A 14,957-nucleotide genomic window follows, 5' to 3' on the forward strand; every position below is an offset into this window, starting at 1 on the left:
CCTGAGAGTTGCTACCTTTTCATTGGGGCATCATTTCATCTTTTGACAGTTTTAGTTTGTTTGTCATCTTGCTAACGGGTTGAGCATCCCTAATCTCAAATTTGAAATTCTCCAGAATTCAAATTTTTTTGAATGCCAACATGATGCCACATGCAAAAACTTCACTCTTGACTTCATATAATGGTTTGAAGTCAAATTGTAGATACCCAAAAAATACTGTATAAAATTATCATCTATCTGTGTGCTTACGATATATATGAAATATAAATGAATTTCATGTTTAGACTTGGTCTCCATACCTAAGATATCTTATAATATATGTATATATATTCTGAAATCAGAAAAAAAATGAAGTCTGAGCTGCTTCAGATTCTAAGCATTTCAGATAAGAGGTATGCAACCTGTATTTATTTTCTATATTGTCCATGTGTTTTTTTCTTTTCCTCTTTTTTACTACCTTTTTAAGATGTATTATTTTTTAATGATACTTTTTATTTCCTTTATTTCTTTATTAGCTATGACCTTTTATTTTGTTATTCTAGGGTTTACTGTACACTTGTTTAACTTATAACAGTTTTATTGAATAATGGCCTCAAAGGGCAAGAGTAGTGATGCTACAAGAGAAGCCTAAAATGCTGCATAGAGTTTGATACTATCCACAGTTGCAGATATCCACTGGGGTCTTGAATATGTCCTCTGTGGATAAGGGGAGACACTGTACAACCTCCACAGTTTAGGATTGTTTTTGTTTTGGTGATGTATCTGAAGCTCGGCACATACTGAATAAATACTTGTTGTTTTGGTATTGAAAGGGACACAGAAGTGGGATAAAGTTCCTGTTCTTATAGTTTTTCATGGCACATGAGAAGAGATTGATGGACAAAGTTGTTACTTTTATATAATGCAGTATAGAACAGAGAGGTTATTTTGTTTAAAAGATTATTTGTTAAGTGTATGAATAAATCTGGACCTTCCTTCAGCAGATTATTCTTAGGTAGCTAATGACAATAACAGAAAATATAAGCTTTTAAAGGATAAAGTGGCTCCTATCATGTATATGGTAGTAGATACAATTATAGAGTATTGTGTCCTAACGACAGTTTCTTAGTAAATTAGCATCCTGTAGTATGCAGATTTTCTAGCTAGGATAAATTTTTTTTTAATATTTATTTTTTAGTTTTAAGTGGACACTGTATTTTAGGTGAGCACTGTACCACTGAGCCACAACCCCAGCCCCTCAAACCCAGGTTTAACTGTTAATACTTAACTCACTTAGTAGGAAGTTAGTGAGATTTTTTAACAAGAAAGTAGATTAAAATATTTGTGCTAGGTAGAGTTCCTTCAGCATAAGAACTCCTTGTTTTTATTTTTGGAGTCTTTATCTTCATTGCTTTACATAATTCCTGGCACATAGTAACTATTTGTAATTGGAGAAAGTAAGGAAATGGCTTACCAGATATAAGATCCAACTTAATAGTATATCTTAATATTGGATATACTAATGGAAATAGCTTAAGTGTATATTTAATTATGTGAAGGCTTCTGAGTAAGTAGTGTGGAAGTTCATTTTGTCATTAAAATATGTGAAAATTCTGTTTAGTGCCTGCCACATCTTAGGACTCCATAAATATTTTTTTCTTTTCCTAATTTCATAAAATTGAGTAACTAGTTTTTTTTGAGAGAAAATAACATCAGTTTAGATTGTGAGTGGAGTTAGAGGAGAAATATAATGTAACAATCTGATATTTTTAGTTTTAACCTGTTCAGACATGTATTTGGTTTATTTGTGGGTAGTTATTAACCTCATTTCAAAAAATTATTAGTTTATTTTGGTATTGAGGATTGAACCCAGAAGCTTTCTACCTCTGAGCTACACCCAACCCCCATTTTTTGTTTGTTTTAGAATTTTATTTTGAGACAGAGTCTCAGTTGCCCAGGCTGGCATCAAACTTAGAATCCTCTTGCTTCTACCTCCCAAGTAGCTGAGATTATAGGTGTGCACCACTGTGCTTGGCATTAACCTCCTGAAATTAAATAAATGTATTGGGTATCTAGTGGAAAAGAATGGCAATTGGTGTCTTTTCAAATCTTGTTTTCTTAACAGCAAAATAGAAAATATAGTTTGCATCAGTGGTGTACAAAATCTAACAAGTTACATTTAACTAGTAGGCTTTCAAATTTGGGATTATAACTTTCATACCACACTCAAATACTCAGATGCAAACATAGCTGACATATTCTATGTCTCTGCATGGTTTACTTGAAAAATAGTAGAAGCAGTTACTTAACTGGATGACTATCAAAATGGTCAATGCAGATTGATGGGCTTGAGTGCAGTAGATAGTGGATATGCAGATGGTGGTGTCTGTATCATTTGACAGGAGATGGCTGAGTCTTTAAAATTATTTCAGTGGAATGGCTTTGGTGTTGTTGCAGTAAAGGGCATCCATTCAACCTCAGGTGCTGTACAGATGGCAAAGCTAAGCTAATATAGAAAAATGAGAAACAAGTGACTATTTAATGTACAGGAATGCATGATCCACATCACAAATAAATGATGGTATTACATGCAGGAAACCTAGCCAGATGGCTGTACATTAAAACACATGACTCCTTGAGAGAATTAAGTACAGGCAATTTGCTCAGATTTTCTGCAGGCCTGCTGCATATTATATTAGGGCAGGGAGAACAAGAGATTAAGTGCTTTATTTATTGAAAGTGTTTAGGTGAAGTTGGAAGTTATTTAAGCTTAATCTGTTCTCCATAAGTATTTAAATTGTCTCTTTGTGTGGGTGGGTAGAGGTGAGGAGGGACAGTTGGCTTTATAACAAAAGGATATAAGGAGCAAGATTTTTTGTTGAACCTGTGGACTACAGCTATCTTTTGGCCCACATGTTCCAGTTTTGTAAAGCTTTCCATTAGGCAGAAGTTTAAAATTTTTTGAGAAGTACTAATAAAAGTATCTATTTTTCAGTTTCAATGAAAATCAGCAGTGTCATATGGAAATTTTAAAGTAGGAGGAATTAATGTATTGAGTCCTATGTACAATGGCACCATTTCGCTGTTCAAATGTTAACATTTTTGTTTTCCAGCTTAAAGAAAGTGGTTATTGTACAGGTCATGAACCAGATTCCCTGGAATTCAGCACTGTGGGAGGATGGATATCTACTCGGGCATCAGGCATGAAGAAGAATATCTATGGCAATATTGAGGACCTGGTGAATTTATTTCTGTTTATATAATTGATTAGCATATAGGGATTATTATGAAGAGGTTCATCTTTGTCAAAATGTAACTCTTTTGATTATAATGATGTGGTGTTTGTATGTGTGTGTGTGTGTGTGTGTGTGTGTGTGTGTATATATATAGGAAATGATTATAAGACATAATTGTAGTCATTATTTAAGAATGCCCTTGTCACATGATTAATACTTAAACTTAGTAGATATTTCACAGTATCCAACTTATGAAATACACAAATATTATTTACAAGCCTTATGGAAACTCAAAGATTTTAGTCTATTTAAGTATTTCAGCATTGCTACTATGTTACTTTAGGAGATTTAAAATTTATTTTTCTGAAAAAATTGAAAATTTTTTTCAAAAATTTAATTAAAGGCTATTTGAAATTATTCTGTTAAGTAGTGATATGATCTGTAATGTTTAATGTGTTTACCATTTTGTTTGAGCTTATCTGGTGCCAATTTTCTGGGAGTCAGTGTGATAATAGTGTACCTGTAGACACCCTCATTAGGTATTAGATATCATTTGTTTCATTGGTAGTTTTTCTAATGATTAGTTATGTGATCTTATGCAAATTGGTTCACCATTCTGAACTTCAATTTTCCTTTCTATAAAATAGAAAAATAAAATTCACTGCATAGAACTATTGTAAGGAGTAAAGGGCATGAAGGGAAAACTCAGCAGAATCTCTGGTGTGCATTAGGTGTTTCATAAATGTTAGTTCCTTTATCTTCAATATTTTGGGAGTAGTTCAAAAGAACTTTAATTTAAGAGGGTATTAAAGTGATGTTCCTAACAGTATTCCTGGACTTGTAAAGCTTTCTTTTTCAAATCTAAAGTTTCAACATTTTCAGTTGATGTGAATTTAAAATTTTTAATGAGATATATTTGTTGTTTGTAGTTAACACCCAGTAATTTAAGACTCTTGTCAGCTTATATTGTCAGCTCTTTAGAAATGTTCACATTATCCTGGTTTCTTCTTCCCCTCTCTCCCTTTCCTTCTTTCTTTTCTTTCCTGTTGAGGATACCCAGGGCCACATTCATGCTAGTAAGGGCTCTACTGCTGAGCCACACTCCAGCCTATGTGCCCATGTTTGTTTTCTTTTATTGCAGACATTTTTAAAAATTACATTTTTCTTTTTTGTAACTAAAATAACTAAATTCAATTGCAGGGGAGAAGATTTAACTTTTTTTTTTGCTATTAGATTACGAACTTTATCAGAGGTAGGCAAATACTTGATAAACTGTTAGATTTGGTACTGCCAAAGCATTTAATTTATTTTAGTCATTTTTGGGAGATAGTTAAGGGCCACAGATTATAAGTGTACATCCTAATGTACTTATCTGACAAGCAGTTACTAAGCACATTTTGTTTTTAACTTAATTTTTTTGCAACATCTTGTATCCTCTGAAACTATCTTAATTTTCATTGCTTTTTTGAAATCTCTACTAATATTGATATATTTTTAATATCTGTGCCTGCACTGGCACTCATGAAAAATATTACACTTTCTAGAAGTATTAACATTTCTTTAATCATTATTAGTGTATAAAGTATAGTAAGTAATGATATTTTAACTTTGGAAAAAAGTTGAAAAGAGTTATTTGGTCTAACTTTTAATCTGAAGATTTAAAAGTCTTGAATACTTTTTGTGTACAATAGAATAAACTTTTAACTTTAAATTTCCCGTCCCCCTTTGTTTCCAAGAACATTTTAAGGAATTCTAATTAAAGTTCAACTTGAGTTATCTTTTGATTTATTAGAAGTCTTTTCACTAAAGGATTTCCTGAGCATTTTTGGTTACACTTTCTTATACTGATGCTATGGAGTTGAAGCTCATGATCTTTAACAATAATCTACTGCCACTGTAAAAGGTGCTGTGCTATACTTTTTCATTATAAAGTACTGTTAGAAGGAAAAGTAGAATCCTACAGTAATAAAATCAAACTAAAAATTCTGAATTTCACAAAAATAAATAAAGTGTGAAATAGCAAGCATTTAGTTTTCAGAAGAAAATCCTTCTTTTAAAATCATAACTATTATATGGATAATTTATGTAATTAGACAACAACTTGTTTTTATTTTAAGAATAATATATATACATATTATAAAAAATTACATGTTCTTTGTATATTAAATACATAGTCATTTCTAACAATTTTAACATCTTTATATTTATTTTCCCAATTATTTTTCTAGGCATACCACAAACATATGAGTATATCTAGTTTTTAATATAAAAGGAATCATACTGTGTTTGATTTGTTCTTTAATTTTTGTTATCAGTGTATTAACATGGATGAATGGAGGTGTACACAATCATTTAAAAAGGGTTCACATAATCTTTATGGATAATTCATGGTTTATTAAACAGTCTCCGTAGTTATTTTTGATTTTAAAATTACAGAAAACTGATAAAAATATCCTCTAATATAGTTTCTTGGGTATATTCCTTTGTTTTAGTAGGCTCCCTGAGGTTGAATTGTTGGATCAAGAAATTTATACATTTTTAAGTTTTGAATCCTCCAGCCAAATTGCCATATAACATGTTTGTACTGATTGATATTCCCACTAGCACTATGAGAATCTTTGTAGTTAACTAGGCCTTTTTGTTTATATTTTGTGTTTTAGTTTTGTGTGTGTGTATGTATTTTTTTTTTTAATTGCTAGAGTGTAAACTTTGAAAATGTCTTCACTGGCACTTCTCATTTCTTATTTTGTGAATTGCTTATATGACCTCTCATCATTTGCTTTAATAGTAAATAGATCATCATTGTTTAGTGGTCAAAAATCCATTCTAAAAATGTGTTGGATTTTTACCTCTTTCCAAATGAGATATTGAAACTGATTTTTAGAATGATCCTTCTTGCCCAAAATATTGACTTTCTTACCTATACGGTGCACTTGCATATATCCCTTGCTTTTTCTCTTTAACTCAGTTCTGTCTCTTTAAATCTGTCTATTTTTGTGGTACTTGAGATCTAATCCAGAGCCTGGTGCATGCTAGGCAAGTGCTCTACCACTGATCTATAAGCCCAGCCCCATCTTCATTTGACATGATCATAATTAATATTTCATTCTTTTTTTGTGGGGATAAGGCAAAAATATTATTTTTCTTAGAATTTCAAGCATGTAGCACAGTACCTGACATGAGTACTAGTGTTTCATAAAATACATTTAAATAGCCAGGTGTAGTGGCATATGCCTGTGATCCCAGCAGTTTGAGAGTCTGAGGCAGGAGGATTGCAGGTTTGAGGCCAACCTGGGCAATTTAATGAGAAATAAAAAATAAATAAAATATATAATTATATAAAAAATATTATCACACATATACATGTATGTTATGTGTACATATAGCATGTTACATACAATATATAGTGTATAATATATAACAATATTATAATGTATATTATATAGTATATATAATCATATACTATATGATATAATATAATAATATATTACTATATATACGAAATTAATGAAAGAATGAGCCTGTTAAAGTAATATCTTCACTGTTGTTTGTTGTTTGAGTCCTTAGTTCTTTGTCATATGGATAACCTTGGATTAAATCTTTAATTAAAGAAGTTTGTTTTTCCATTCTTAAGATGATGAATATATTTAAACCAGCTTAAATAAAGAGGCATATAATAATTTTAGGATTTTTCTCTCTTTTAGGTTATATACAAATTTTATCTTTAATCTAAGAATTACTAAAAGATACTAAAGTCCTAAAGGGCATCACAATCTATTGCTTAGCCCCACATTTCTTTTTTTTTTTAATATTTATTTTTTAGTTTTAGGTAGACACAATATCTTTATTTTACATTTATGTGGTGCTGAGGATCGAATCCAGTGCCTCGTGCGTGCTAGGTGAACATTCTACAACTGAGCCACAATCCCAGCCCCAGCCCCACATTTTAAAAGTAGTATTTTATATGAATATGTAAAATGTGTATATATGTATATACACACACTAATTCAATGGCTGATTCCTAGAATTTACATCCTGTATTGTATTAAACAGGTGGTTCATATGAAAATGGTAACACCTAGAGGTGTAATAGAAAAAAGCTGTCAAGGACCTCGTATGTCAACAGGCCCTGATATCCATCACTTCATCATGGGATCTGAAGGTAAATATAACTACAGATTTATTATGAAAAAAAATACTGGTGACTCAATTTTGTGAAAAATCTATGTTATTTGATATCAGATCTTTGAAAGAAAGACATTTTATATACTTAAGGAATAGTAATTTTTAAAAAGTTTTATTATTTTAGTATTTCATAAAGTTTTTATTATGAGAACATCTTATTTAACTTTCTTGTTCATTTTGCTTTTTTCTGGAGATAGTGCATCTTTTTTAAATTACATTTTTTTCTTTCAAAATTTTTAATTAATTTTAGGAAAAGTAGGATGTAAAGTAGTTTAATATTGTGTACTATACTGTTTAATATCTTTACAGTTGTCAGGGGAAAGAACTGTAAACATTATCTTGCTGTCTTATTTTTCTATAATTTTATCTTTTTTTTTTTTTTTACTATTTGATTTTTAGAAGACCTGAAATTAAATTCTGATTTACATCTTTATTAGTGCATTATACATAATAATAGGGTTCATTTTGACATATTCATCAATGCATGTTACATAATTTTCTTCATTTCAGCCCCCAGTACTTTGAGTCACATATCTTTTAAACCTGTTGGTCATTAAATTTTGCAAGTAGTATCCTTAGCTGGTTACTTAATGTTGGATAGATTAGAATGTAGTTCTTTAGGTCATCCTAAATATGTAGTTGCTATATAGATTAGAAGAAAATTAACCTTTTCTTTATGTTTCACAGACTGTAGGTAGACACAGTGAATTGTATGGATAAGCTAAACATGACCGTAATTTTCAGTTCTTTGAAGGGGAGGCTTGGAAAATTCAGAAAAATAAGAATTTGGAGAAACAAAATAATCTAAAACAAGAAATTATTTCTAAATTTGATAAATTAAAACAAGAAAGTGTAAATTGGCAAAGGAACTCATTTGCTTTAGAGGTGGTCCAAGTAGAAAAAGATTTTAAGCTATATTGAGAAATGGAACAAGTAGTTATAATGAATTAAGATGTTAGAAGCTAGATTGCAATCTTTGATGGTAACATCAAAGAGGAGAAAAATGACAAAGTCTAGCTCTTGGTGTTATGATAAAGTGATATGATCTTTACCATATCACTAAAATTTGATAGACTCTGTATAGCTTAGGTGTTTTGCATGATAATCAATGAAACTTTTGTTGAGATTTCTCACCAGTTTACTTAGTTTATTCCATTTCTGATCAGCATAATCTTCTAGGAAAAAACAGCTACATTTTTAATGAGAAAAATAAAATATTAAGTTTCTTTAAAATAATATAGTTGTCAAATATTTTTCTGGAAATTCTTACATTAGTGCATTATCTAAAAGTTAACTAAAAGAATGTAAATTTTGCTATTAGATTGCAAGGTAAATAAGAAATGGGTATTAAAATTCATATATATATATATATATATATATTTATTCATTCATTCATTCATTCAGATACTGGGAAATGGACTTAGGGGTGCTTTATCAGTGAGCTTCATCTCCAGTCGTTTTATTTTTTACTTTATAGACAGTGTCTTCCTAATTTGCCCAGGCTGGCCTGGAACTTGAAATCCTCTTATTTCAGCTTCCCAAGTCACTGGTATTGTAGCTGTATACCACTGCTCTTCCCCTAAAACTCATAATTTTTAATTTTATTATTGATATATACATAGTTGGAATTGAATCTATAAAATATATATTATCTTTTCAAGTAAACTCTTCAATTTTTTTTCTCAGTGTTTTAAAAATTCTGCTTGTTAGGTACTATGCTAGCACATTTAAGGGCACTTAAGTATAGGTTATGACACAACAGTGTGATAAATTCTATGATTAAAGTAAGTGCGGGAGAAATACAGATCAGGTCAGGTTGATGGGTATTTGAAGGCTTCCCCGGAAAAGCCATATCTAAAGTGGTTGTTGAAGGTTGTTAGCAGAAAATAATTCTAGGTCAAATATAGAAAGATGGGCAGTATTTACTCTTTAAAAAACAACATAGAAGCAGACTGAGAAGTGAGAAAGCCCCGTGTCTGCTTCATCATGAAACTGCCAATTTTTCAGTATAAGTAGGACATAAGGTTTAATTGCTTGGTAGAGTAAACAGCAGGTTATAAGGGGAATGGAGAGAGATTTAAGGTAAGAAAACAGTAAAGTAAGTGAAGAAATATGATTTATGGAAAATAGGTATAAATAGTTAAGTGAGATTTTATTATGAATATGTATTCAAAATAGCATACTGATTTAAGAGCATGAGCCATGAAGTCTGTCAGATTTGGATTTCAATTCTAGTTTTATCACTTGTGTTTCTGGGACTTTGTTTAAATTAGGTAATTATCTGTGTCAAATGTCCTCAGTTATAAAATGAAAATAATAAAAGCATCCCTCTTCATAAATTTGTTGTGAGGATTTAATGTGATTGTGCTCAGCAATTTATAAGACCAAATGTTAAGTTTATTACTGTTTTTCTGGCTGTTCATTATTTTGATATCATCGATCTTTACCATTTATGATTCCTAATCACTATTTCAGCTTATATGCAAATATAGCATTATTTTTATATAGGCCAGGAGATGACATGACTGAGAAAGTAAATTTATGTACATCATGTTCTGTTGTAAAATATATATATATATATATATACATATATATATATATATATATTTTAATGGACAACCTTTATGGGTTTTTTTTTGTTGTTGTTTTTAATGCGGTGCTAAGGATTGAACCCAGTGCCTCACACATGGTAGATAAACACTCTGCCACTGAGCTATAACCTACACCCTGTAAACCATTTTATCTACTTAATTGTAGAGCAAACAATAAATAAATAAAGACCATTTCCTGAGTTCTGGTATAAGTTATAGCTATAACCTATACCCTGTAAAATGTATTTTTATGTGCTGTTTTGAACTACATATATAATAACCTTATGCCTTAAATGTGATCATAAACCTTTCCTGAAGGTTAAAAATGTGGTTTTTTTTTTTTTCCGTAGTTAAATTATTTGATGACAACCTTGAATTTTTGTTTTGTACCTGGGATTGAACCTAGGGGCACTTAACCACTGAGACACATCCCAGCCCTTTTTATTTTTATTTTCTTTTGAGTTGGGGTCTTGCTAAGTTGCTGAGGGCCTCATTAAGTTGATGAGGCTGACTTTGAACTTGCAATCCTCCTGCCTCAGGCTCCTGAGCTGCTGGCATTACAGGTGTGTGCCATTGCACCTGGTAATCCTAAATTTCACATATACCTAATAACCTGAAGTATAATGTGTTTGTCTTGTTTTGTGTTGTAAATTTTTCATGTTTTCTTCCAATAAGGAGTTTTCTTCTATTTTAGGTGCTCTAACATGATCAGTATAATGCAAATTATAATAAATATTCAAAGCATTATAAATGCTTTGCATTCTTTTCCTAACCATAGGATTTACTAATAATTTAACTTTCTTTTATTTGAAAGACAAAGTGTAATTTTAGTTTTTAACCTACTGATAATACTTTTGTTTTAATGTTTGCTCTACAATTAAGTAGATAAAAATGGCTTATATCAATCCTTTTTTAAAGATTCACTAGTCATGTTTAATTAAATAAAGATCATCCTTGGGTGTATTTCTCAGGAAAGGCACTTTTACCATTCCCTGAGTTCTGGAATGTCCTAAACTGGTTTTCTGTGACTTTGATACTAAGGACGGCTTGAATGGATACATCTTTGGGTCATTCTTTCTCTAACTTTCTTGAAAATGCAGCTCCCCTATTATATTAATTTTATTTATTGTTTTAAAAAAATGATACCAGTCTATTTCTCTTGCTTTTCATAGGTTGTTTTCTCTTTTTACCTGGAGGCCCAGGATTTTTTTTTTCTTTGTCATTATACTCTTAAAATTTAAGTTGATTGGTTGGGTTATTTGCTGTAGTTGTATCTAGTAGACTTTTCCAATGTATAGACTCACGTCTTTTATTTCTAGCCAATTTTTTTTGGATTGTAATGTTAAATTTTTTTAAAAATTTCTATTTAAAAAATAAAGGTATTTTGGGGGGCTGACATTGTGGGAGCTTAGTGGTAGAGCGCTTGCCTAGCATGTGTGAGGCACTGGGTTCGATACTCAGCACCACATTTAAAAAAAAGTGTTTTATTATTTTGATTTTTATTCTTTAGGGACGCCCATTATACATATGTTTGAATTCTTTTGCTTATTTTCCAATTCACCCACTTTTTCTCTGATTTCTTTATTCTAGTGTCATTCTTTGGCTATTTTTCTGCTTTATAAAAATACCCTTTAGTAAGTTTTCATTCAAATGTATCTCTTATTCAGTTACCTTATAATTTAACCGTCATTTTTTAGGTGCTTTTTAAAATTGTTGCTGTATTTCTTTCCCAAATTTGATGGTTTGTTTTATTTCTGCTAGGGTTTTTTAAATTTGTCTTTAATTTTTGTGTTTCTAATTCTCTGTTTGTTTTTAGTATTCCCAGTAGCTTGTTTGGCAATATTTAATTCCTTTTGAAATGTTGTATTGCACTTCTTCTCAAGATCATGATTGGTTTGGGGAATGGGATTTTTTCTGCATACTATTATTTGTATTTTCTGACTTTTTTGCAGTATTTCTTTTTTTTTGTACCGGGAATTGAACTTAGGGGCACTCAACCACTGAGTCACATCCCCAGCCCTATTTTTTAAATTTTATTTAGAGACAGAGTCTCGCTGGGTTGCTTAGTGCCTTACTAAATTGCTGAGGCTGGCTTTGAACTCGTGATCCTCCTAAGCCTCTGGATCTGCTGGGGTGTGCACCATTGTCCCCAGCTGCAGTATTTATTTATTTATTTTTTAATATTTTTGCTCTGTTTTTTTCTATTCATGTTTGTTACTTTAAATAGGTTTCTAGTATGGTAGTGTTTTTTTCTCCATGTTCTGTCCTCTTTTGTGCTGTTTGTTTTTTGTGGTAGTTTTATTGAGGCAAAGGATGGCTGTCTTTTCCCATTCTTTTTCTTTACTGCCTTGTATCTAAAGAGTCTCAGCAGTTAGTCTGTCTGTCTGTCTGTCTGTCTCTCTCTCTCTCTCTCTCTCTCTCTCTCTCTCCCTCTCTCCCTCTCCCCCCTCTGTGTGTTTGTGTCATTTGTATTTCTCCAAGGCTGTAATTTTTGGTTCTTCACATTTTCAAATTCCACTCTGTAAGTCAGGCTGTGGACTACTGAGGTCTTATACAGTCTGTTGTTTTTATTGGCATTATTTGTCGTGCATTTACTTTCTGGGTGTAATTTTGTCTGTGCTTCTTCCAAGTCCTCAATTATCCTCTTTGTTTTGTGATCTTTTAATCCTTCCTTTATTCACTTTTTAGCTTGTAGCAGCTGGAAAGCTGCAGGAGGTCTGTTGGAGTTTTTTTCTTTTTTTCCTCAAATTTCTTAGAGGTAATTTGAAGGTTTCAGGGTTCTTTTGTTTTTTGTAATACTGAAGTTGTAGGCCTTGTGTGACTTGTTTTCCATGTTGATTTTTTTTTGGGGGGGGGAGAGGGTAGGGGAAACAAAATGAGAGGGAAATTTCAGAATCAAATGACTGCCATTATTCCTAATCAGAAGGTTACTGGAGTATATTTTATGAAATTATGAAAGATTTTAAATTTGCTCCAAGCAAATACTTGCATTTTATAATAAATAGCAATCAAAGATTCATGTTTTCTCAAGAACAAAAATTATATTTGAAAATCATAAAACAAAATGTTGAAAGTTATTGCAGTCTATTTTTTAAATATAAGCATGTATTTTTAAACATAAACATAATATGTAAGCCTCAGTGATGTCACATTTCCATGAAGTTATTTTGTAAACAGTTATATAAAGTATATATAAAATATTGGCATAAGATGTGTATAATCAAGTGATAAATAATCTATGTAGTTTTATATATCACTACTGATCTAATATTCCCAGAACAAAAGAATTAATAAAAATTAATTAAATAAAAATACCATAGAAATGGGCCTTTTGATGAAGTGAATTTGGACATATCCATTTTTGATTTGCTTAATTTGAGTATAAGTCTGAATGGAAGCCGTCCCCATCAGACTACATTTGGGACCTGGGTGGATTTTGATCTCATAGTGAGAGAGTAATGAACTGATAGATGACAAGTTGCATAGACTCACCTTGATCACTTCCTTGACCTTGGAATAAGACAATAATTTATTTTAAACCAGATTTTAACAATCTCATAGTGTTATGGTGGGCTTTACTACTTTAGGGTGCATATCTATGAAACAATATGGATATATAGATATTTGAGGCATGCATTCTTTTAATTAATACTTAGGAATTTTGAGAATTTCAAAAAACCTTTATGTATGTATAGAGATACATACGTATTTTGAAACAAGCTTTTTTTTTTTTTTTAAAGAGAGAGTGAGAGAGGGGGACAGAGAGAGAGAGAGAGAGAGAATTTTAACATTTATTTATTTTTTCTTAGTTCTTGGCGGACACAACATCCTTGTTGGTATGTGGTGCTGCTGAGGATTGAACCCGGGCCACACGCATGCTAGGCGAGCGCGCTACCGCTTGAGCCACATCCCAGCCCCTTGAAACAAGCTTTTTGAGTAATAACATGTACATTACAAAATTTTACAAAATTCAGATATGTAGAAGTATGTACAAAATTCAAGATGTGTATTTGTCCAGAGTCAACACTATTGTAATATATATCCTCTATTGGTTGATGTTTAAGTAGTTTCCATTTTTTTCCTTTGGATCATATTTTGATTATAGTGTTGTGATTCAGAGAAATATTTTCAAATTACTTTATTAATCAGAAGTAAGAAAATATGTCAAAATATGTCAAAAATATGAGAACTTGGAGTTCAGTTTTTAAATCGAAAAGTTTCTTGTCAAAAGTCAGGGTTTGTATTGACCTTCCCTAAATGAATTTAATCTGGTGAAACTTGAATTGCAGAAAGCATTTTAAAAGATTTTCTGTAGCCTATGGTTAGATTAGAGTAGGTGGATGAGGTGATTCATATGTTTAGGAATTTATGCCTGACCAAGTTTTAAATTTGTTTGTAGAACTGACTTTGAACATCAGGTGTTAATTCCAAGACTACTAGGAAACTTGTAAAAATGTTGAAAGGAGTAAAAACATTTAAAACTAAGTTTAGTGACAGTGTCAGTATTCTGGAAGGAAATTAGCAACTTTAAAAACTGTTTTGATAATATAGAATAGTTGTGATAGATAATTCTGTGCTGATGGGTGAGAAGACAGCATAGTACTCACCTGTCAACCTTTTGCCCCTTTCTGACAAAAGACTAAAAGTTCACCCCAGATAGAAACCCTGTCCTTTTTAGCTATCAGTACCCCCACCCTGTGCTCACACTCACACACCTCCATGCCCTGAGCAACTACTTTTTGTCCCTATAGATTTGCTTTTTCTGGACATTATACCTAACTGGAATTATATATGTATAGTTAGTGTTTTTGTGACTTCTTTTACTTACTATAATGTTTTTAAAATTCAGCTGTTGTAGTATATATCAGTAGTACTTCATTCCTTTTTATAACTGAATAACATTTCATTGCATGTATATACTACATTTTGTTTATCTATTTATCAATAACGGACATTTGGGCTCTTT

The 14,957-nt window shown here is 31.3% G+C and overlaps 1 protein-coding gene across 5 annotated transcripts in view; it reads left to right on the forward strand.

The window, feature by feature from the left end:
- The window catches only part of Agps (alkylglycerone phosphate synthase), a 128,859-nt gene that overhangs the window by 45,139 nt on the left and 68,763 nt on the right, over positions 1 to 14,957 (forward strand). For all 5 annotated transcript variants that reach the window (XM_078017638.1, XM_005324643.4, XM_078017641.1 and 2 more), the window contains exons 9-10: positions 3,093 to 3,218; positions 7,269 to 7,377. In XM_078017638.1, the coding sequence (XP_077873764.1) occupies positions 3,093 to 3,218; positions 7,269 to 7,377 (235 nt within the window). The remainder of the gene's footprint in view (positions 1 to 3,092; positions 3,219 to 7,268; positions 7,378 to 14,957) is intronic.

Source organism: Ictidomys tridecemlineatus, chromosome 7 (genome assembly GCF_052094955.1).
Source record: "Ictidomys tridecemlineatus isolate mIctTri1 chromosome 7, mIctTri1.hap1, whole genome shotgun sequence".
Classification (NCBI taxonomy): domain Eukaryota; kingdom Metazoa; phylum Chordata; class Mammalia; order Rodentia; family Sciuridae; genus Ictidomys; species Ictidomys tridecemlineatus.